The sequence below is a fragment of the Xiphophorus couchianus genome, chromosome 11 (assembly GCF_001444195.1).
Source record: "Xiphophorus couchianus chromosome 11, X_couchianus-1.0, whole genome shotgun sequence".
NCBI classification, from domain to species: Eukaryota; Metazoa; Chordata; class Actinopteri; order Cyprinodontiformes; family Poeciliidae; genus Xiphophorus; species Xiphophorus couchianus.
The window spans coordinates 15,041,464-15,066,787 of record NC_040238.1 but is presented as its reverse complement, the minus strand read 5'-3'; the positions used below and the strand labels follow the sequence as shown (position 1 = coordinate 15,066,787).

At 40.3% G+C, this 25,324-nt stretch overlaps 1 protein-coding gene across 2 annotated transcripts in view; it reads left to right on the top strand.

Moving 5' to 3' along the window:
* The window catches only part of opcml (opioid binding protein/cell adhesion molecule-like), a 276,216-nt gene that overhangs the window by 99,597 nt on the left and 151,295 nt on the right, over positions 1–25,324 (top strand). The window contains exon 2 of one of the 2 annotated variants that reach the window (XM_028031720.1): positions 20,733–20,808. In XM_028031720.1, the coding sequence (XP_027887521.1) occupies positions 20,733–20,808 (76 nt within the window). Of the gene's footprint in view, positions 1–20,249; positions 20,809–25,324 lie in introns of those variants that run through there. The other variant, XM_028031719.1, reaches the window with a different exon arrangement.

Here is a 25,324-nt window from a genome sequence, read left to right as displayed (position 1 = left end):
TTTTATGGGGGTGGAGGGGAACAAACAAATAAAACAACAAACAATACAATGATGTTGTGGAAAAGTTCTGTACCCAGTCGTTATGTAGTAGGACACTGTGAATTACACCACACTGATCTCTGTATGCAGGTACAAATAAGTGTTCTGCTGAAGCTAGCTGGTCAGATTAAATGTAAGTTTTGATCTCTAAGATCTAAGCAGATTTTAAACAAACTTTTCATTAAGCCCACATTACTATATTAAAATGTCTTTCATTCTTCTTATGTGACATTACATAATGTGTTTCATTAGCGGAAAATTGTAAAGGCTTCAAGACTTCAGTCTGTGTGTGTCATAAGTAAATGTATAATATTCATCAAAAATGATCAGTTCATCATGTTCTAATTTAGGAGCGTACACTTGTATTATTCGGAATTGGATTGGAGCAAGCCAAAAGTTACAAACATACCTCCGAAACATGTCAGAGTGCTCGAGAAATTTGCCTTGGTTTCCTCGTGTTTAGACTGGCATGCTTTTCCAAACTCCAGGATACACAGAAAGACAGGGAACAGAAAAACATCTGAGAGGTATCAGTTCCATTTGACTGATACTGGAATGGAAATTACTTAGCTTGATCTCTATGCCTTGAATTGAGCACAGCCCATTTCTGGGATGGCAGTCTGTGCCCAAATGATCATCACTCCAATCTGATCTTCTCATTTCAGCTATTATCAGCATGTAAACTGTGCTAAAGTGCTATTCAGACATGCATAAAATTAAGTTTAATGTTGCTAAAACTAACACTGATAGTCAAATTTCCAATTGTTAAAAAAGAGTAATAAAAATTTGTAGTGAAAGTCTCTGTTCAAAGCATAAACTTAATTAACTTAATTTAGCTCTTCAGTCAACTAATTTCTTCATTCTCATTTTTCACAAAAGCCTATTAGACTTTTCCCCAAAAGTAATTGTTAAATCAGTCTCTCAGAGCATTTACTTATCCATTCATTGAAACATCCGTCCTAGATTTGCTCCCTGCTAGATGAAGCACTTCTATGTGAACAACTACCAACTTTAAGCAATACTGCAGCAACATTTAGGATGTAAAAAGAAAGCATTTAGGAGATTGAATTGATTCTCTTTTGTACTCTGCGAGGCGAGATTGGCTACAAGGCTTCAAAAACAGCCACTAAGGCGCACTGATTCCCTATTGATGGCTTTTATACTTTCAAGGCTTTTCAGAAACAAACCCTGGATGTGGATAATGCAGGATGATTTGAGTTTGACCTTCAGACAACTTTTACATCCATTATATGTCTCTAGTTGTGTTGGTCAAAACTTGACAGGTATTGACAGATTAGATAAAAAGGAAACAACTTTGACAAAATTAACTCTCTGTTTAGACTTGTACCAAAATGTTCCCTATCCCTGATGCTTCCGTGGTTACACATTTGCAGATCCACACACGCCTGTCTAAAGGAGTTTCCACACTCTAAGTCCACACTCCGGTGTGGACTTGCATTTACTTCCACTAATTTCTATTTCCTATCCTGTAGGGGGGGATTTTCCTGCCGTAACACAAGAGCACACATTTTCAGTCTGAAAGCAGGATTTCATGTCTTTTGTTCTCAAAACCCTTCAATACTTTTGCTTACATGTTCATTTTGAAATCAGGACTTTATATCTTTCTTCTCAAAACTTGTAATGATTGTACTCAAATCTTCTCCTCACGCTCAGACTTAGTCTCTGCTCTAAGAAAATCTTCGCTGACAGTTGGTTGGGTGAACAAACTCCTGCCTAAGATCAGAAGGCTGGCGGATGTTTAGTGTACTACAGAGCAGAAAGTTGACGTCGTTGTTTCTCCCAACATGTAGTGGGTGGCGCAGGTTGCTACAATAGATTGTAGAAACACCCGGTAGAAGGAAACAAAAGCACCTAATACAACGATTTCATTCTATTGGCTGAGAGGTTGCCAGGCGACTGTGCCAAAAGGCGGTTCCATGTTTCGTAAGCGAGCAAAGAGTCCGAGCAGAGACTAAGTGTGAGCACAAGGAAAAGTTTTGAGTACAAGCGCTGCAGGTTTTTAGGAGAAAGACATTAAGTCCTGCTTACACAATGAAAGTGTAAGCAAAAGTATTACATTTTGCGAACAAAAGACACAGAATCCTGTTTTCAGACTGAGAATGTGTGCTCTTGGATTATGGCAGGAAAATTCCACCAAGCGAGCAGAGAGTTTTGCAAGCGAAGATTTGCTCCGAGCAGAGGCTAAGTGTGAGCGCGAGAAGTTTTGAGTGCAATTATTACAAGTTTTGAGAACAAAAGACATTAAATCTTGCATTCAGAAAAATTACCCCCATAATCATGACACTTTGCTCTATTCTCCAAACCTAACCACTTCGAGATTTTCCTAACCTAAACTCAATTCACAGCTTAGTGCTAAACTTATTTCCTAACATAAAAAATATATTTTTACATTGAGTGTACATGATAAAATGTCCTCACAACTACAAATGTTGGTTGTTTGTCTAGAGTAAGTCCTCACAATAACAGCTAAGCAAGTACACACACACACACACACACACACACACACACACACACACACGCACACCAACAGGAATGTCATGTAGAGGTCAGCAGGACAGTGCCTGATACCGTATCAGCATATCTGCCAAACACATGCCTGCTGGGAGCACAGAGAATATTACACCTATTGATATCACAGCATGTCAGAGCATTCAGATCATTTCAGAGCTACATCTTAAACCAGCTTCCTAAATAATTCATGTCCCCTTGTCGTGCTTTCATTGACTGACTTTGCAACACTTTGTGCAGCATTAGCAGGGAGAAACATGGAAGGCCCTGTGATCACATCAGATGGGGAGACACCTGCTTGACAGCAAAGAAGCTTCAGGTTTTTAAAACCTGCAAACAGACACAGTCATTTGTGTGGGACGCAGTGACTTGAGGAAAGGCAAGTGATTTATACGCTGTCTGATAAATGAAGACAGAGGTGGGTGCCGTTACCTGAGATCAAAGTTGAAACCGTCTGATTCCCTTCATGCGGTTTTTCCAAATTTAAAGTAAAGACAAATCGGGATCCTGAGAAAGAAAGAAATCTGAACCATTCCGCTATGGTTAAGAAAATAACTATGGATCAAATATGCATAATTTCACGATAAATTTGACATGTAACTGAACTATGTTTCTTCCCCCTCATACAAATCCATGTTAATGGGAATTTAGCAGCCTCATTGCCAGGGGAGTGAGGCTGCTGCACATTATGATTCATCTCAATTCATAAACTGATACATTCTTCCAGATGGCAGGAGAAGAAATAACACATGGAAGGGGTGGAACAGATCTCTCACAATACTGACAACTTTTTTTTTCTTGCTTATCTACTTGAAAATGGCTTTTATGGAAAACAGTAAGATCTGGCAGACTGTCTCAACCCCTCGCCCCTTAAGTTGCTAAATATTCCTGGCAGATACTGTGCAGACGGCATGTCAAGATATGATGGAGCAGGTCAGAAAGCTCTCAATAGTCCTTGGGTAGAAGAAAGGGATGAAGGGTGGAGCTCTCATATGCTCCAGTCTCCTGAGGAAGCGCTTTCCTGGCCAAGTGTGTCAGGCTGGGTATCCAGGAGAAATCCCCAGTCATCCAGAACCAACCCAATAATGTGTGACTGGTTCCCTCCATAGGGGATTCATGTTCTGATTTTTTTGTTTGTTTTGTTTTTTTAGGATCCACCAACACTTTTCAATTTTTTCCTCCACACCTTCCCACCAATGGTTCCACCTCTACACCAGGACGTTTGTACCAGTTGTTGCAAACTTAATGAGCTTTTTTGTCCTCAATCTGGCACCACAATAAAGTGTCTGCAGATTAAATAACAAGGGACTGAACACATATCCTTAAGGGACCTCTGAGCTCATTTGACCTGAATGCCTTTTTGTCTTGCTGTCATATTGATTTATTTAATAATTTATAACTGGAACTTTCAGATCTGTTTGCAAAGTGATGTTTCAAAGCCTGAGCACAAAAAGCTGGACTCTGAGCTGTTGTAAGGAAACTGGGTTAAGTTTTGCGAGAACTCAGAGGAGGTACTGGCTGTTCTTTTATGCATTTGAGATGTTTTGTGTGTAGGTCACGGTAGAATCATCTGACACAACAGGCAAACTGTAAGGTTAGAGAAAAGGTGGGATGCTATTGGGCCTCTGTCATTACGTCAAGTCGTTGTTGACAACAGATCAGTAGCTGCTGCTGTTACAGTTGTTTTGGTGCAGGTATGATGGTGGCCATGTTAAACAACACAGGCAACATAGTCTTTTTGAGAGAGATCTATAAGTTGTGTGCAAATCGTTGCCAGTTTAGCAGCACATACATTCAACTCACAAAGCAGAAACTGATCAGCTGGTGCTGCTTTGTAGATTTAGATTTTGCCTAACATTGGCTGCGTCTTCTCAGAACTTGTTAGGAAATGCTCAGGTAGTGGAGTTTACTTTCATCTCTGATCTTTTCTCAGAACTTGTAATTTTGTCTCTGTTTTTTCAGTCTCTGGCTTTTTCATCTGGTTTAGGCATAGACTATATAGGTACCAAAAAAAATTGCAAAATCATTTCGGTTAGGTTCATCTAACACTGGAAAAAAAAAAAAAGGTCAACAGTCTTTCTGTTTTCCCGCTGAAACATCCAAACCCAATATATGGCTTCAAATGGTGGCAATAGTGTGACCAGTAAATGAGGAAATAAAGGATAGCTGTTTTTAAAGTAACATTATTTGTCTCAGAACATGGTGGTAGTGTGATGGTCTGGGGCTGTTTTTTTCCATCAGGACCTGGAAGACATGCTATGGTGACTGGAACCATGAATTCTGCTCTCCACCAAAATGTCCTGAAGGAAAATGCTTGGCCATCTGTTCAGGACCTCCGGCTGAAAAGAACTTGGTTTCTGCAACAAGACAATGATCCAGAACACACCAACAAGTCTACCTCTGAATGGCTGAAGAAAAGTCAAATTAACTTTAGAGAGCCCTAGCCAAAGTCCTGACCTGAATCCTATCGAGATGATGTGGGATCAGTCTGTTAAAAAGGCTGTTCATGCTGGAAAACCTCTCATCTCTGCAGAGTTAGAATAACTAACAATAATTAGCTTTTTCTTGTTACTTGTGTCTTTGACTATTTAAATTGGTTTGATGTTCTGGAGCTCTGAAGTGTGACAAACACGCAATAAAATAAGAAAGCAGGAAACACTTTTTCACACCCAAGCTGAAATGTTCATGTTAAAAGTGACCTACACATTGCAGAGCTGCAGGCTGCCACGAACGGCCATGTGTGGATAAAGATCACGGCTTGACTGTCCAATATACAAAAGCAGTGATACCAAATATGAGAAGCTGTGGGTGTGCTCCTTGCACCACTATAAAGGGCAAAGTAACTTTAGTTTCAAGGGGGGGGGTCTTTATTGGCTTTATCAGGTCTCTAAATTTTGGGGTCGCTTAATCTGTAAAAATATTTGGATTGTTTAATAATGTAAAAGGAGTCAAATGTATTTACTCATCAAAGTCGGCCTTAAATCTCATAAAGGTCTGTTATAGGCAACTCCAAAAAATATACTCCACCTGCAAGCGGAGATCTGAGAACAACACTCTGACTGTGCTTTCATTTTGGTGGTTGAGGTACGTGTACTTTGTTTTTGCAGCTCAAAGATCAAGTCAGGGAGATAGGCATGAATTTTATCAATAGCAGTTCTCTACTTACAGCAGCCATTTAAACGAAAACACAGCATTGTTTAATGTCGCCTCAGTGAGCCGAGCTCAGCTCTCAGTTTAAAAGCAGCGTTGTCAGAAATGATTCGCCCCAATCATGAACAAAATCATTCAAATGTTTCTGAATAAAAGTAAGGACAATACAGTAAATATTATTATGCTGTATCTCATAACACTTTACTGCACATTGAGCTTTCCAGCATCAGCCTCTCATAAATTTGATCCATAATTTTGCTCTTAGTGTGCCAAAGAAATTTGAGCTTTTAACAGATGACTGAACCCACTGACTGAGTTGTCTAGATGCAGTCCAGCCATATTTTTCTTGAGTATTAGTTTGCTTTGGTCAGGGGCCTGTTCATTGTTAGCGCCGGTCATTCTTGCATGATGTGAATGAAGATTAGCACGGATTATCTGACAAGCTCCCCATTGTCTTGGTGTTGATGTGGTGCTGCAGGAAATTATACTGAAATGAAATGAATAAGAATAACAACTAGAACCGTTGCAACCATTCATAAAGACGCTGATTTGAGAGCACTGCTCTTATTCATTTCAAAGCCAATACATACACTTCCTCTGTGGGAGCACAGTTGGTGCACACAGTGAAGCCTTTTTGTTTTGACTCGATAAATAGCCATGTTTGTGTGATGCATCAAGAATGATTCATGCGAGTAGAACAAAAAAAACAATGCTGTTCTAATTCATCATTTCTGCATGCTTGGCACGGTTTCTCACACTGGAACTTTGGCAAGGTCATTGGATCTACATGACCCAGCGTGCAGCAGAGCAGAGGACCTGAGGGGTTTCAAAAACATATATATATATATATATTTCCAATGACTTAGAAGAATTAGACTACAGTCCTATTATATCTTTATGTTGAAACAAACTGCAGGAATAAGTGTATGGGTGGTGGTTTTATTTTGCCATTCTGCATTGCCTTTCAAGAGTCGTTGAACATTTTCACATTTTGTTACATTAAAACTGTAAAGTTTAACGCACTTTATTGGGATTTCCCATGAGCTATGTCAGCACAAAGTAGAACATTGTTCTAAAGTGGATGGAAAATAATAAATGGTTGTAACCATCTATTACGCCAATCTACCTAATATTTTTTATGTATGAAAAATTCAAAAGTCTGGTAAGCATTGTATTTAGCCCCCTTTTACTCTGATACGTCTACATAAAATTTTACTTCCTCAATTAGAAAAAGGAAACCACAGCACAGATAAAGCTCTCCAATGAAAGCCTCAAATGCTTCTTAGAGAACATTAATGATCAAAAAGCATTAGGAACACAGCGGACGGGTCGGGAAGAGGGTTGTGGAGATGTTTTAAGAAAGTTAGGTTATAAAATAATATGCCAAACTTTTAGTGTGGCACACCTGCAAAATTACCAAGAAATGGTCATCCAACTAAGCTAACCTGACTTAAAACTACGGTATGTAACTTTTGTGCTTTTTTACATATTTCATAACATGTTCACTATGTTATGTCAGAATAACATAAGACAGGTAATCTGTGAAAAATCCGGTTTCTTCTGCAGTCCGCAGAAATACACGGCTCAAGTAGGAACAACCAATCAGAACAAGGAGGAGGATCTTAACGCTGTACCCGCTGCTAACACCCTCCCGCTTGATCTAGTCATCGGCAACATTGCTGCCGATGACTTCAGATAAACGGTTTTCTTGCAACTGCACGTTGCTTTTTCTGCTCATAGCACAGCTGCATCATGTACACAAGCATATTGACGACACTAAGACCCTCCTTCTGGCTCTGATTGGTTGTTTCTGACAACCAATCAGAGCAGATGACATCAGGACCAGAGGGAAAACGCAGAGCAGCTTGAACTTTTCAAAGATTACCTGGCTCATCTCATACTGTTACTCCATAATGAAAGTTTTAAGAAATACCTAGAATACATATGATTTTGATAAAATGTTCATTCTGCTGCTTTACAGTATGAATTCTCTTCAGAAGAGGACTGAACAGCAAGTCAAATCAGGCACCAAATGCCGATTAAATCATCGATTTTGACACAGAAAAGTATGGAATCAGACAGAGAAGTTGGTAATTTGTGCATTTGATATGACAATTCTCGAAAGATCAAAATGCTATGCAAGTGAATCTTCACACGAACAAAAACGATGCAAAACAGAGCATGTCTTGTCTGCCGCGATCTCGCGGTCTATGTCTGTGACCCACTCAGCTGAAGGTCAGCTCTCCCTCAGACCGGCAGCAGTCTGATATAGACCTGACTGCAGCAAAGCACTGTTCATCAATAACTATGACCTGCAAAAGCAAAGTGCTTCATTTATGAAGCAGGAAGGCTGTTCTGTTGGTAAGTTTTATCTACCCATGAATAATGGAAGCTCCAAAGTGAACATGTGCTGAGCCAGTTTTTTTTTTTGGTCAGAGAATGTTTTCACAGAGAGGAACAAGCTCGTGATCTCCTGCCATTTCTGTAAATTCTTCCTCAGCTGTTGTTTGTTGTTATACTGAAAGTGAGAAATGTAGGGTCATATTTGAATATTTACTTTTTTATTATTATTTTACAAAAAGGATTGTTTTATACTGCCACAGACCGGCGACCTGTCCAGGGTGAACCCCGCCTCTCACCCGGAATGTTAGCTGGAGATAGACACCAGCACCTCCCGACCCAACTAGGGACAAGGGTGTTAGAAAATGGATGGATGGATGGATTGTTTTATAGTTTTCATATGAAACATTTGTGCTACATTTTCATAACAAAAATTCTTGGAGATAACTGACAGGAGACATTTTGGGAGAGAAATATCAAATTCACCTTAAACATGGGCCATTGTCTATGGAATTTTAAAATTTCAATACACTAATCATACTGTTAGATATTTCATAGCGTTAAAGGATCTATTTGTTTGGTAACCCATTGAATTATTATGAAATTAATCAGAGCCTGCAAAATAAATAAATAAGATTTAACACAACATACGACTTTTTTAGTGCTTGAGGTTTGTTATTGAAGGCAAACATCTTTCAACATTATTTAGTTCTCATTATTTGTACGTTTTGCTTCGTTTGTTTTGATGGCAAATCATCCCACAGCATTTGGCAGGAAAACTGGAACACTTGGGCTTCAGCACCCCCCTGCGCAACTGGCTGCTAGACTTCCTCACCGACAGACCTCAGTCAGTCCGGATCGGACAACACACCTCCGATGTCATCACCCTCAGCACAGGCTCCCCTCAGGGCTGCGTCCTGAGCCCTCTGCTGTTCAGTCTGATGACACACGACTGCGTCCCCAGGTTCGCCACCAATCACATCGTGAAGTTCGCGGACGACACAACGGTGGTGGGCCTCATCAGAGACGACAACGACCTGGACTACAGAGAGGAGGTGGAGCAGCTGGTGGACTGGTGCAGAGACAACAGCCTGATCCTGAACGTTGACAAGACGAAGGAGATGATCGTCGACTTCAGGAAGAACCGGCCCAGCCACGCTCCACTGCTCATCAACAGCTCGGCTGTGGAGGTGGTCAGCAGCACCAAATTCCTGGGGGTGCACATCACTAACGACCTCACCTGGACTGTGAACACCATGTCTCTGGTCAAGAGGGCACAGAAAAGCTTGTATTTCCTGCGGAGGATGAGAAGAGCACACCTGCCCCCGCCCGTCCTCAAGACGTTCTACAGAAGCACCATAGAGAGCATTCTGACCAGCTGCCTCTCTGTGTGGTGTGGAGGCTGCAGCGCCTCCGACTGGAAGAACGTGAGGAGAGTGGTGCGGACAGCGGAGAGGATCATCGGGGCCCCCCTTCCCTCCATTCAGGACATTTCATCCCAGCGCTGCGTATCCCGAGGCCGAACATCGTCAGTGACCCCTCACACCCCCACCATGGACTGTTCTCCCTGCTGCCCTCTGGAAAGAGGTTCTGCAGCATCCGGTGCAGGTCCACCAGGTTCCGAAACAGCTTTTTCCCACTTGCCATCAGACTGCTGAACTCTTAACTGGACTGCACTTAAAATCTGGTCTCCACTTCATACCTTGCACATATACATAGCTAAGTAACTTCCATTTTACTGTCAGTCCTGCACTTTATATTTTATATTCATATTTTATACTGTATTTTATTTTATTCTGGAGTAACCTCACAACATTGGAACCTCAAAACACTGTTCTGAGCCGTATGCAACAAAATTTTGTTCAGTATACACCCTGTGCATACAAAATGATAATAAAGTCAGTCTAAGTCTAAGTCTAAGTGTTACCGTGCTTTCCGTTCAGTTTATCTGTTGTCTTAATTCCTGTGGGCAAAATAATGCACTTAAGCTACAGTATGTTGAACAAGTTTATGTTGCAGTCTTCACGTATTTGTTACTTTTTGCTCTTTGATACCAGAGTACAACAAGCTGATATTTCTAACCATCTTCTACCCATCATCCAGCCTGCAGTGGGCTGGCTGTTGACAGATAAGCTGCTTGCCAACTTTATTTTGGTCCTTTGGTTTCAACCACGTTTTTTTTTTTTTTTTGGTTTATTTGCATTTTGCAACTGAAAACCTTTCAACAGGCTGAATTTATTTGTGTTTTAACTAGGGGTTAGGATGGTCCGGGGGAACCGCTGTCTGCCATGCCACACATCTAACTGAAATGAATCAGGTGTGCTGGAACAAAGGCACATGTAAAACATTCAGGACAGTAGAGCCTGAGGACCAGAGTTGGGAACCAGTGCTTTACCTGAGCATACTTGCAGGATTGTGTTATCCTGCAAGTGTGACCACAGAGATGGGCACAGGTGGTGCCTCTCTTTGGCAGTCCTTTGGGGTGTCGGGGTACTGTGGCAAAGTGGGAAGAATGCTATTCTTTTGACAATTGTACTAATAAAAGTGCGCACCAGCCAACATCAAGACGAGTTTGAATAAGAAAGAAAAAAACAGACAATTCTATCAGCTCAGGCAATGGCCTATACACAGTGTCGTAAAAACCTCATCAGATCTTATTTTCCGTGACAGGGGGGAGGTTTGCAAACGGGAACCTCAGCTCCTCCTTCTACCCATTGACTCTAATTAAGACCACTTATCAGGATTTTGCTGAGGTCAGGAAGGGGTTTAATTTAAAAACCATTAAGATGTGAGCATCGTCAGGACTTGGGCTGCATCCCAGCCAGATATCATTTTAATTAAGTCTTATCTTTGACCATTTTCTCTTGCACAAAACATCATCATAATTACACAATAACAACCTTTAAATAAACCGAACAACAGGCTTGATGAATGGGTTTAGGCAGGCTGGTCATTCAACAAGCTCTGACTTGTGCATTTCAGGGAATTTCTTTCGATGTTAGCTAAGGACTTCTATCATTGTGACATTGAGGCATTGTGAAAACCTTGAAATGTCGAAGTGAAAAGAAAACAGCTGACATGGAAAGTGCAGAGTATGTGTCTTGCTACCTTAACCGCTGCTTCTGCTGAGCTGAAAATGTTAGAGTGGATCCACACAATCGATCAATAAACTGTCCCGAAAGCCCTTTTATTCAGATAGCAATTTTTTTCTTCTTGTTTTGGTTGTCTTGTGCTGTGCTGCACATTGTCTTTATACTGAAATGCCTTTTATGTAAAATAAATGGTAAGTGGAAGGAGCCCGATCAACAGAAGATAGTCTGTAGCTTGCAAATACAAGCCCGTCCGTGTCTTCACACTTACACAAACACTTGACACCAGACGAGAACAGTGCGTTATTTGTATCTCTCTCCAATGAAGGCATCCGGAGCCGCCAGAGCACTGTTGTTTCTTTCCGTGCTTATCCAATATCTTAACAGTCTGTCAAACTGACATTAAGGTAAAGAAATTAACTTGTTCATGCTCCTCGTGAGACCCAAAAAGCTGTCATCGTAATCGTGAGAGATGCTGTTCCACGTGCGGCAATGTGCCTCCCTCTGTCCCTCGTGGCCAGCAGCCCTTCCATGCATACAGATCAGAAGATAGAAGGAAAGAGCGGGAGCATTAGTAAACAATGCTCCCGCAAATTAGTCTAAGAGAAATTCGGAGTCTGATTAACTTCAACACTTTCCTTTCAAAGCAGCCTCTTCTCCTCGCCCAATTCTTCAACAAAAGTGGCGATTCACACTCCAAACTAATTATGCGAGAACTAGCATTTTTATTTTACAAAATACCCTGCAGCTGACCAACAAGATTGGAAATTTACTCCAGATTGAACTGTTGGCATGTTTTAATCAGAATGCAATGTGGGAGCTACTGCATTTTCTTCAAAGTCTATGAGACAGTTATGCAATGTTTAATTAAATACATCACAGTAGAGCTGCTAAGTAGAGGTCAATTACTAATAAAATATGTGTCATCTTAGAAAGATTGTCTTAAACCGTTAACTCAAAGGGTGAACTGGAATGTAATAGGCTGCTCGGCATTCCTTTATGGATTGCAAACTCCACCCAAGGTCAATTCACCCAGTCTATATGGACCCAGAACAAAACAGTGTTTTAAAGTCAGGTGTTTTATGACCGAACAACCAAACTAAAATGCAGTGCAAATACATCCTATCAAGATGGCTCAAAAGCTGTCCCTTTGAAACAAATTCGAGTCTCTTAAGATTGACTTTCTGTCGATACCGAGTGTTAGTCCGACACATGCATTTACCTCCGGGGCACAGCTGCAACCTGGACGTTGCAAGAACATGAAAGTTGTTAAAATCAATGCCACACATCCTTGACTTTCTGCAGGGAGAGAAGTTACTTGTTCACAACCTAGTAGTAAACTATTTTCTTTTTCTTCTTCACCTCTGGTAGCAGTGTGTTTGATATCTACTATCAAGAGGATTAAGTCTTATTCTAAGCCCAAAATGCAATAAAACCTCACCTTCTTTTCAGAATCTGAATCAGCTTCATCCACCGGGCTTTGTGCGCACAAACAAGGAATTTGAGTTCAGTTTCACTCTGCTCCCCAAAAACATTTAATACACATAGATATGTAAGAAGATATATATACATATACAGTACAGACCAAAAGTTTGGACACACCTTTCTAATTCAATGGGTTTTCTTTATTTTCATGACTATTTATAAGGCAATAAATCCCACTTATTAACCTGACAGGGCAGGTTGACCTATGAAGTGAAAACCATTTCAGGTGACGACCTCTTGAAGCTCATCAAGAAAATGCAGAGTGTGTGCAAAGCAGTAATCACAGCAAAAGGTTGCTACTTTGAAGAAACTAGAATATAAGGGGTATTTTCAGTTGTTTTACACTTTTTTGTTTAGTGCATATTTCCACATGTGTTATTCATAGTTTTGATGCCTTCAGTGTGAATCTACAATGTCAATAGTCATGAAAATAAAGGAAACTCATTGAATTAAAAGGTGTGTCCAAACTTTTGGTCTGTACTGTATATATATATATATATATATATATATATATATATATATATATATATATTCTCTGGAATGTACACATTGTTTTTACAAAAGAGAGTGGTATAGTTTAATTACTAATTGAATAATAATACAATTTAATAAAGACCACTACAGGAGTTCTCTCCTGCCCATGAAATTTCCATTTGGGATCAAAAAAGAATTTCTGAATTTGTGTTTGAATTTTTTAAATTTAAAATTTCTTCATCAGAGTGAACAAATTTCAGAGTGAAATCAGCCATTGAGTGGTTCATTACCTACAGGGGCAGGTACAGAGATGAGTCATCTTCCAGATCTATAGTCAGTTGAATTTTATTTCCACTGTGATGAACCGGCGAACTATCCAGAGTGTACTCCGCCTCTCGCCCATTGACCGCTGGAGATAGGTACCAGAACTCCTCATGGGATAAGCATGTTGGATAATGGATGGATGAATTTTATTTTCATTCAGTTTAAACAACATTAACAAGCTGAACAAAGAATCCACATTGTGCAATCAAGAAAAATCATTTTTTTATAATCTATAAGGTACTGAATGACCTTGGGCAAAGATAATCTGAATTGTTTTCATTATGTTTGGGTGAGCGTTGAATTTCTATAACACAAAATGAAATACATTGGGTTTGTTTGAGACAGCCAGGATAACACACAGATGGAGGATGAGGTGTAACATAATAATTTTTAGGCTTTAATTTTGACTTCTTGACACTTTTGGTTGTTTGTCTTTAAAAGCAAAGAGAAACATCTGGGTTTATTTGAGTCCATCAGAGTCCATCACAACTTTGAGGTTCTCCACTGCAGAATGCCACTGCACTGTTGGCCCGCTCACGTTCCAATGTTCCTGCCGATATTCAGTCCCACTAGAGTGAAGAACACACTGCCAATGGAGACACTCCCACTTGGCTTGAACCTGAACAAGACATTAACCGGCTAGAATGAGACTTGACATTGGGGAAGCGTCTAAGCAAAGATAGCATTCAATTTGTATGCTGCTCAGCTCTGGAACCTGAAAACCTGAGATGTACAGAAACTGTTGGCTCTTTTAAATCAGGTCTGAAAACATTACCGTTGACCAGAGCTTACACATAAAGGTCAATGATTGCTTTAGCACATGTTGGGACTTGGTGAAACGTTTTCAGTGGTATTGTGATTGTTTCATGATGGTGATGGCTTAGTTTTTCTATTTGAAGTGTGTGTTCTTTTCTAAAACCACTTTAGCACTTTGATTTGCCCTGTGTATGAATGGTACTAAACACACTTGCCCTGCTGTACCTTTGATTTCAATACCGTTTTATGAAATTCAAAGATCATTTATATAACCCCATGCATTAGATGAGATGTAGGTGTCTGAAATTTGAGGTCTGGCCAATACACTTCTTTCAAAAGCTTTTATTGCATCCCAGGGGGAGCAACACAAAGTAGAAAATTGCCATCATTGTCACAATTTAACAAAGAACGGTTTGAATGTAGTATTTAATAACCAAATATCTATGTGGCGTGGATTACAACTATAATCAGAATCATTTGTCTTTTCATGACTGGCTGGGACTGCAGGTAGCCTGACCCCCCTCTCCCCCCATACGTTTTAAGAATTAAAGGGCAAGAATCCTACCATGTTTAATCTGTAAATGAATCAATCAAAAACATCAACTTTGATTCACTTTTTAAATTTAAAATGTTAAGAGACTGAAGCTTTGAGGCATACATTTAAAATATCTTGTGATCTGAACATTTTTTGCCACATGTGTTCTACAGCCCTTACAAACGAAATGATCAGAACCAGTGGGTCTGATATAAAAACAAATTATACATGTGGTCTATTCATAGGCGTTTTGTCTCTTGCTTGCTTGTACTTTAATCATAAACTAAGAAAAATGAGGCCTGGTGTGCTTTAAATGTTTTAGGATCTTTGTGATCTTCTGGATGAGCTGTTGATGTGCTCTTGCAGTAATTTTGGTTTCATTTTCTCTTAATAAATTCAATTGTATTTTGTTTACTGTATGCTGTATTTGCTCGGGCTGTCTCTGAGGGACTGTGTTTCTTGATGTGAAACATTTTTCATGTAAGAAAAACATAAAAACAGAGGAAATATGTAAGAAAAAACTTGTTTCACGGCACTGTAGATCCTCGTGACAAGGATCACAAAGCTTGGTGAGTAAAACAAGGTTCTGATAAGGAAAAAAAATAAATAGGGAGGAAAATGTGATTTAATTTCAATCGATTTTTCTGTGCAGAATTCAACTGTAATATTACAGTGTTACGTCCAGTCAAACAGAACATCATTACGAGCAACAAACTTTGTAGGTTGAGGTCATTCAAAGAGAACGGTTTTTGATAGGTTTAGAGATAGAGCAGGAATGTTGTCCCTTCCTCTACCCTTGCTAGAAGATGTCCTTAACCTATTTTTTTGTCTCGCCTTTAACTTGAAACAGACTGCAATTGCATTGAAGAGAATTTAGCCAGAGGCTCTCATTTTTAATACGAACTAAATACAATTATTGTGAAATGTCACCTAATATGCTCGTTCTATATCAGCCGGTAACCTACTAAGAAACTTCTCTCATGATGATACCGCGCCATCCGCAGCTAAACTGGTGCTCATCAAACTCATGTGCATATATTACTGTGTAGCTGCCACTTGGAGTCAGTCTCAGTGATATATGGATCAGTCTGATAGTGTTGGTGCTGCTATTAGTCCGCCAGGGCCGGCCCAAGCCTCCATGGGGCCCTAGATGAAATTTGGTTTTGGGTTCCTTTGTTTCTGCTAACAGTGTGGACTGGCTGCAATCAACAGTTAGAGGATTAGATCATTTGCACACCTGCTATAAACCTATTGCATCTCTGATGGTGCTGTTTGCATTATATCCTATGCAAACTGGATATAATGTATCCTAAAAATCCTAATATAGGATATATTTATTGGCCAGTGGATTTCTGGGCGCCGATTTCCTTAATTTTGGGGATCGTGATCGGCTCCTTACAAGTGAAGCCCATCTTATCCCCTGATCTTAATTTCATCGTAAAAGGTTTAAAAATCAGTCTTTGTCTTCTTCTGCTTTGCAGTGAGAGGTTTGACTGACAGACCGGCCCACAAGGTTATGTCTTTGACATTTTCACCTCCATATTCTGTCTTTTCTGGAATGTCTTTAGTTTTTAAAACTGACTTTCCATAGAACATTTTGTCATATCCAGTGGGTGGTGCAGGTTGCTACAAGGGAGAAACAATGGCCTCAGCTTTCTGCTAAATATTACACTAAACAACCGCTAGCGGTGTGCTAACAGCCTTCAGATATCAGGCAGGAGTTTGTTCATCCAACTAACTCCCATCCAGTGTGTGGCGCAGGTCGATAGTAGCCACGCAGGCACACCCACTAGAAGGAAACAAACCTTTTCAGTACACTTTCAGTATGAAAGTGTTCCAGTACAACACTTTCATGCTATTTTCTGAGAACTTGCCAGAACTTGAGTTCTGCAGAAGCGCAAGGAGAAAGGTTTGAGTGAACATTACAAGTTTTGAGAAGAACAACATGAAGTCCTGCTGTCAAAATGAAAATGCAAGCAAAAGTATTAACATTTTTGAGAACAAAAGACATGTAATCCTGCTTTCAGACGGAAAATGTGTGCTCAAATTTTGGCGGAAAAATTATTCCCCTATAAATATGTAGCTGCCTCATTCCCGGCACTGTGTCCGTGGGAATGATTGTGTTTTAAATTGTGCTGTCAGAGTTAACGTTAACACATGCAATTAATCTGAAATATTGGATAGCGCAGATTAATCGAACTGGCATAGGTGTAAATCCCGTGGGGTCCAATCTTGGACAAGTCTAGAATTGTCCCCCCCCTAAAAAAAATCATTGAAGAAACATTTGCATTTAAATAATATCAATATGGGCGTGCCGTGGTGGCGTAGGGTTTAGCGCGACCCATATTTGGAGGCCTTGAGTCCTCGACGCGGCCGTCGCGACGATATGCCTTCCCCCCTCTCCTTCCCCGTTTCCTGTCAGCCTACTGTCATATAAGGGACACTAGAGCCCACAAAAGACCCCCTGGAGAGGTAAAAAAATATATAATAATATCAATATGAAAAGGCAAAAGAAACAAAAATCTGCAATTTATCTCAGACAAAAATAAGAATGAATTTTTAGGTCCCCCCCTACCATTGTTAGAACAATGGTTCAGTCCAAAGTGGAACAACAGCTGCGCTGAACACAGCCTGCAGAGCCGCTGAAGTGAGGAGCTAACTGTTAGCTGTGGCTCTGCAGCACAAATAAAATCCCCTCCAGTAAGTAAATACCGGTACTTACAGGAAAAAACATGCACATATTTTATTTAGTTTCACTGCTCAATAAGAAGAAACACATTAACAATAAAGATCAGACTGCAATTCGTTGTTTCATTACTTTGGCTGAATCATGATAAGCTGCGTCTTTAGCAAAACAGCTGCAGTGCTTTCATAGACCTAGGCTTTTTTGTCAAAGGTAGCAAACATTCATATTGAGATTTTTTTACTTTAAGTTAAGTAGAAGAGTTTGAAACGGGAGGGAGGGGCTGAGCAAGTGGACCGGGCTCAGCCCAGGTCCACTTGTTCTCTTCTTCAAGAACAGAAGAGAGAACAAAGAAAAAGCAGAAAGTTATGCCTTTATTTTTATTTCTCACTGTTTTCAACATAGAACCTTTAAACCACAAAATAAAATCTGAATATTTTTCTATATAAACCCTGGTGCTTTAAGTGTTATGTTTAAGTTATAATACCCCCCAGATATTCATTTCTATCTGCTTGTTGGTTCTCAGTCATCCAGGACATGGCAAAACTAAAGAAGGCTTAAAAATAAAGCAACTTAACAAGTTATAATTTAAATAGGCCATAACGTGTATTGGGAGCCATTTCAATAAATCAATGTTTATGAGGAATTTTATTAAGAGGAGTTACTCATTAAAGCTTTTTTATTTAGAACCTTACATTTTTGTAAAGGTGTAGCAGAGATTAGATCAGTGAGACTGAACAAAACTTGCATCTGAGCAACATTTGTGTTGTGTCTACCACTAGGTGGTGTACGAGAATAGGATAGAGAGGAGAGAGAAGAAACAGAAGAAGAAGAGATAAGATGGAGGAAAGGAATACTTGATGTTACTGTACTGCTGAGCAAGTTATGAATAAAAGCTGTTAAGGGTTCTTTGTCTACTTGAGCTTCTACCTCATCCTAGCTTCCAAACATAACTATTTGAATTTTAGTTTTACTTCTCAATACTTTGTTGCTATGCATTGCTAGTCAGTTTTGGTCCTGCAGCTTGAATGTGGTTTAAAAACTTTTTTAAACCATATCTTACGGTACATTTCACTGTAATTTTGCCGACCCCCCCAAAATTGCTCTCAAGAGATTTTCCTGTTTATGGTTCCCCCCCCGCCCCCCCCCAATAATGAGATGGGACTTACACCCTTGCGAAGCAGTAAAAGCCTCTATCCCGCAGAGGGATACATACAGTAGTTCACAGCAACATGCTATGGACTCCGCACATGAGGAGCTACGAAAGATGAACGTTTTCTGTGACAGTAGACGGCAACAAAAGTTGAACATTTTTAAGCTTTCTTTTGTCCCACCGCTAGCCCACATGTGCACATTTACATGTACAAGCTTGAAATTTCACAAGCACGGTCGCTTACGCCAGTCGCTTTGTTGTATGAGGTGTCAGGACTGGGTTGTTTTGTACGCGTTTTGATCATCTTTCGTCATTAAATCCTCAATACCACGCGCCAATTTCTCGGCCTGCTGCATTTGGGTCCACCAATGATATGAGGACAAGTGCCTGTCACCTCTTTGTTGCATTAACGGAGAGGGGCATTTCTGAATCAACGTTTAAAACAAAATTCATTCCTTGAATATAAAAACTTGGAAAACTGAGAATCTTCAGACATGTTCGACTTGAGACATTAAAACATTTTTAGAAAACATGCACACAGTGACAGATTTTGATGTGGGATATGTGGGCAGTTGCCCAGAGTGACATCAGAAAGTGGTGGGACACATAAGAACTAGAAAATAAAATATCAGCTGTCCCCTGAAAAAACGTTTACTACTACCCGTACGCATGTGTAGTGGAGTAACTTTTTCTCAGTTGCTGTTGAGTACTGGGAAATTTACTACAGGATAGGAAATGCCACAGTAAAGTATTTTCTGTTGGAAGCCAATCAGATGCAGTGAGACATATTTTTGAAGTAACTACTTATCAGTTTACTTCATGTCATCTTACCACACAACTAAAGACATGTCTTTGAAGCTTGGACATGTTTGAACGTGACTACATGTCATGTCATGTCTGCATAGATTAAGAAAGGACTACGTTTAAGTTCTGGTTTCAGCAGGTGCAGCCAAAGTAAACTGGGAGTATTTCTGTGGTCACTTTATTCCAATTAGTTAAAAAATATCAAATTGAGACACATTTAAAGTTCCTAACAAGTATCCTAATACATCGTCTATTTTCACCATGTCAACAAAATGCCCACAGAGGAAAACCTCACCCCATGTTGTGGTTCAGCTCCAGCTGCTGGCTCATGAAAAGCATCGACAGCAATACTGAGAGCAGATCAGGTATGATTGTTAGTTTGGGATAGAATGCGTGGTTAAATTTTATGATCACTTATTCTTCCCCTACAGCAGCAATCTAACACATGGATATTTTAAAACACACAATTAATCACCTGTCAGCGATTTAAAAGCATAAAAACATCAGGTCACTATCAGTATATTATTTTCTTTGGCCAGAGAACCAGAGTTGTATGCTGGTGTGCATCTTTAGAACTCTTTCCAATCTTCGATGATTAGCGTGTAGCTATGATTCAACCATCGTGGAATATAACAGGAAATAGCCCGAGGTTATGGATAGCAGGCATATTTCAAGTTATTTAAGTGTCCCATATGCAGAACACAGGGACCGCTTGGTGTTCCATGGACCACAACTTGGAATCCCCTTATGAATTGGCAGGTATGTCCACAGGTCCTCATGGTGCAAGAGTACCAGGACATAAGGGAGAGACAGACAGAGAGAGGGACACACACACACCCCGAGAGAGAGAGAGAGAGAGATGTGTGTGTTCTTAATTAAAAAAGGATAGTGAGCGGATTCAGCCGCTTGCTCTGAATGCTCTCAGCTTCTCACCGCCTCACCCCGACGACAGAGAGAAAAGGACGCCGCGGGAGGGGAGGGAAACGTACAGGAGCTCAGGCTGATGCATCTGTGCCTCAGCATCCATTTCACAGAGATTACAGTCGGGAGCAGAGGAGACGGCGCGCATTTCTCCGAGAAACGCGGTGGTCTTGCTGAGAACCGGACAGAACGCATCTCTCCGGCGCTACACAGTGGCAGCAAATCTGTGTGCCAGGAGCAGACGCTGACAAGGACGCAAAAGGAATATATACGACCGCGTTAAGTTTGGGTTTTTTCTTTTTTAAATTATTATTATTTTCTGGAAGTTGCTCAGTGAAAGAAAGAGAAAAAGAAAGAAGCAAACAAACATGGGAATGTGTGGCTACCTGGCAGAACCTGGGAAATTCCTGGTCGTCCTCGGACTTCAATTGCTGCTCCTTGTGCCTGCAGGAGTTCCAGCCAGGAGCGGGGATTCTGCACTGAAGGACAACATCACCGTGAGACAGGGGGACAGCGCCGTGTTAAAGTAAGTCTCGAACTGTTTTTTTATTTTATTTTTTTTTATTATTATTATTCAAAAACGATGTGCTCCTATTGGGCTTTACACTGTGTGTTGGTCCGAGGCACAGCAGCCCCGGAGTTAAACTGGCTCAGAATTAGCGCTTATGGAGCACACAGATGCTTGTTGTTGTGTGTTTAACTATGTGCGACATAAACGAGTCCTGGTGCTAAACTCGGTGTTTACAGCCGGGCTCGTTGCCCTTGAGTGTTATTGATCTGCTTGGTTAATATCTTACTTAGGATGCACAGCTGATGTACTAAAATGAAGTGTCAGCAGAGGTGTAAAAATGATGATGGGCTGCGAATGTGAAAGTTTGGAAAGATTCCTTTGGAAATGAGAGCGTAGGAATGCTTTTTTGAGCTCCTTAAACTATTTCCGTTCCTGCAATAGGCTTCTATAAGCACCTGTAAAACATATTGAACCCATCCCACTTATACAAAAAAGTCTCACATTCTAACACCCCCCCCCCCCCCCACACACACAGTATAGACATGTTATAGATGCTGTTGTCTGGCCGTGTTTTGGAAGCAGTAGAGTATGTAGCAATTGTTAAAATCTGCCCCACTAAATAACTCTATCTATCTATCTATCTATCTATCTATCTATCTATCTATCTATCTATCTATCTATCTATCTATCTATCTATCTATCTATCTATCTATCTATCTATCTATCTATCTATCTATCTATCGTCTGTATGTGTGTATGGCTTATCTTATGAAATTTTTCAATAACAAATCTTTTCAGTGTTTTAGTGCTTACTGCATAACAAATGTTTCTAATTGAAAATCACATCTAATGGCACAAATTTCCAGCACTCAATTGCAAAAAGTGATAATTTTATTAAATTCTTTTCTTTTTATTCTCTCTGATGTGTGTGTCAACCACGACATTTTTGGGATCAATGACAACTCACAGTTAAACGGTCCTTCTTTGATAAGCTGTCCAAATTTTGGCCACATAGCATCAAGACGACACCCAACGGTCAATAAGCAGTTCCTGGGTATTGTGAGCCTTCAGGCAGGATGTTCTCTGAGGGAAGACGCCACCGAACTGTCACAGAGTGTCATTAACAGATTGCAGAGACACACAGAGTCTGGAAGCTTTACAGAGAGACTTAGAAGTGGATGTATTTTGGCCAGATACCATGTTGATGACTGCTTCCTTAGTAACAGTGTCCTGTGGAACCAGATGGGAAATGCTATTTAACTCCAGGCACATCCAAAGGGAGGTGAAAGACTCTGGAGTGTCACATCCACCCATATAAAAACCCTGCTTACGTCAGCATGGTCTCTGTGTGAGAAGATCTTCCATGATAATTGGCACAGGATTCATCTTGAATGTGTCAGCGAGCATTTGCTCTAGATGAGGAACCAATGGGCCTCAGTACAGCAATGTGAAGAAAGCAGATTTCAGAAAGCAGAATAGAAAACCACCAAGACTTGTCAAGGAGAATGCCATGCGTCAGTTGCTGTTGCCACTGAATGAGCCATGGGAGGAGGCCGAGGGTGACTAGACTCAACCACCAAGACTGCAATACTGACTAGACTCCAGTCAATACTGAAATGCCATGTACCTTATGAATGGTAGTTTAAAAAAGTAATAGTACCTGAATAAAATCATTCATCCAATTATTGTGGCATCGCAAGAGTGACTTAGGTCGACTTTCTTCTTCATGGATGACAGTACCCAAACATACTGAGGTCACAGCATCAGGGAATGACTCCTGGAGACTGGTGTTCCTCAGATGAAGATGTTTCACTTTCTCCAGACGTAATCCTCTAAAAAAAAAAACAACCTCTGGCATCTATTTAGTTGTCATTTAAAAGGTCATACGTTCACACCCAGTACATAAATGAACTGAAGGTAACCCTTAAACAAGCGTGACATGTCATGACTAAGTAGACAATAAGTCGAGTACTCAACAACATAACATAATGGATGCTCAAGGACACGCCAGTTAGTGTGTTTCAATTATCTAGGGATCCCACTTCCCCCTGGGGTGTTTGAGAGGAGGATCTGACTGATGGTCAAATATCAGAGTCAGGAGGAGCAATGTGGCTTTCATCCTCAGGGTTAGGTCTCACTAAAATTCCTCTGGCAACGCCTAGGTTCCCAGTAAATTGAAGAAAGTAATAGTGCTGTAGAGTGCCTTCGTATAATTTGAGCCTTATAAGTCATTTCTACTACAACAGGCTTAAATAGACGGAGATCAAACCTTTGCTCAGTTTTTCCGAAGATGTTTCGATAGCTTTTGTAGTAACTATCCGTTCCAGATGCAATAACCAACTCCTTTACGGAAAGAGAATTCACCCTGATGATGATGAGAAAAAGCAGGCTCTCACCGTGGTGTATTGCCAGTGAAGGGCGGCCCACGTCCCCAGGAGAGGTGACAGATGGGCAGGCTAGGAAGTCAGTTTCAGCGGGGAATAAGAGACAGTTGCAGAAAACGATTTATCCTGAGTCTTTGGCACCTGTGGTAAACCCCAATTCTGCTGCTGACCTGGTAGCTTATCATGGATCCAGGGTCAAATTGGGTCTGTCCTTCTCTTCCCCCTCTTTGCTGCAAACCTAATCCAAATCATTACATTTATTCACATAACATTTTGTATACCAAGTTTATCCTGCCATGTTGCCTTTACAGAGAGTACACATAATCCTGGCAAGCAGTTCAATCAAGCTATACTTGTTCCGTCTTTTCTAATTGGACTGCTGTAGATTTAGACATTTCTCATGCTAAGCGAGGGCTGTTTGAAGTCGGAATTATCTATCCGACACTTTCAGCTAGAAAAGATTGGCAAGCTGTGACTCATTTTTCTTTCGGCAAAATGATGGAGACCAGCATTTTGGAAAACCTTCCCAGTTAACATGATTGATTCTATTAGAGAAAAAAAAAAAAAAAACAGAAAGTCTGCTTTTGTCGAGGTATTCAAACAATACAATATAAAAATACTTTATTGATCCCAAAGGTAATTAAATGCTGTTGTAACTCATATTAATTCCGATTCTTCAAAGAGTTTTTGTAGATTGTGATGGCTGTTAACCTCAGCAAAAGAACATTGGATTTTGTTTTGATGGGCATGTGATTTAAAATTCTGTTTTCAGTACTAAAGCCGCAGTTTTCAGCTGCTGTTCAATCATTTAGACCACCATTAAAAATACATTTTTTGTCATTCATTTTAAAAGAGGTAAACTCATATATACATTTATTACACAGTGATTTATTTCAAGTATTTCAGTAAATTCTGATGGTTATTTCTAACAGCCTACTGAACGAGATGCCCATGCATCGTACATGAAATGCATTCAGTACACCTTCAGCTTGTCTGCATTGTTTGCGTGTGTCTCTCATTTTCATCATGATGTTACTCCATAGATTAGCTTTAGAGTTTAGGTCTGGCGATTTTACTGACCATTTAAGCCCAGTGATACAAGGGCAGTTAAAGGAGGTTTCAGCACTTTCTGCAATGTGGGCAGGTGCCAAGCTCTGAAGGAAAATGAAATCAGCATCTGCAGAGCTTTTTACCAGTCCATGCTCAGGCTATGGAACCTGAGTTGATTTCCAAGTGAAATCAGAAATGTTCTTTCATCTAAAAAGATGACTTTGGAGAACAAATTAACTTTCTAGTCCGTTTTATTCTTAGACCAGTAAAGATGCTTACTATAAGAAATGTGAGAGTTGTAGCTTATGTCCTAGATTAATCTGTGTGCAGTGGTTTTTGAACCTCTGACTGTAGTCAACAGCTTGTAAATCTCCCCAGGCTCTAAGGTATGCTTCGTTTAATAATCCTCTCATGACAGCAGTAATCCATGTAGCTTGTGCTCCTTCTTTCTACCACACATTTTTCTTCCACTCAACTTTCCCAATGAGTAAACAGCCAACTTCTTTAGCAGTGACCTTTCATGGCTTAACCTTCATGTAAAGAGGGTCAGTGACCGCCTGCTGTGGACAGCTGTCAAATCCAGAATCTGCCTCACATTTTGGTTGGCCACAACGTCAAAATATGATGTTTGTGCATAAACTATTTTTGGATCTTAGCAATACTCTAATTTCCTCAGAGACTGGATTATAGGTTTTGTATTTGTCTGAAAGCCATAAAAAATGGTCAGGCTTAAATGATATACCCATGTTTAGGAGTTTACTTTTTGAATTAAATTACAAACAAAAAATAATAATAATCAACAACTTTAAAATTATAGTCTCACTCGTAGAGATGCATTTGATCCACCTTTTGGCCACATATTTAGGTGGCCAAAAGGTATAGCTAAGCCTTATACTTCTTGCTAGATAAGTAGCTATGCAGCTTATCTTTTGGCTCATAGGTCATCATGCACCAGATCGCCACAGGGAGGGTGCAAATGTCTGAAGTAAAAATCTGCTTAGTCTTCATCTTCTTCACTCTGGTCTGTGCAGCTCCTGGCCTCCGTCTAAGCCATTCCAGATTTGTCCTGGCTCTCACTGATTAGCAGCCCTGAAGAG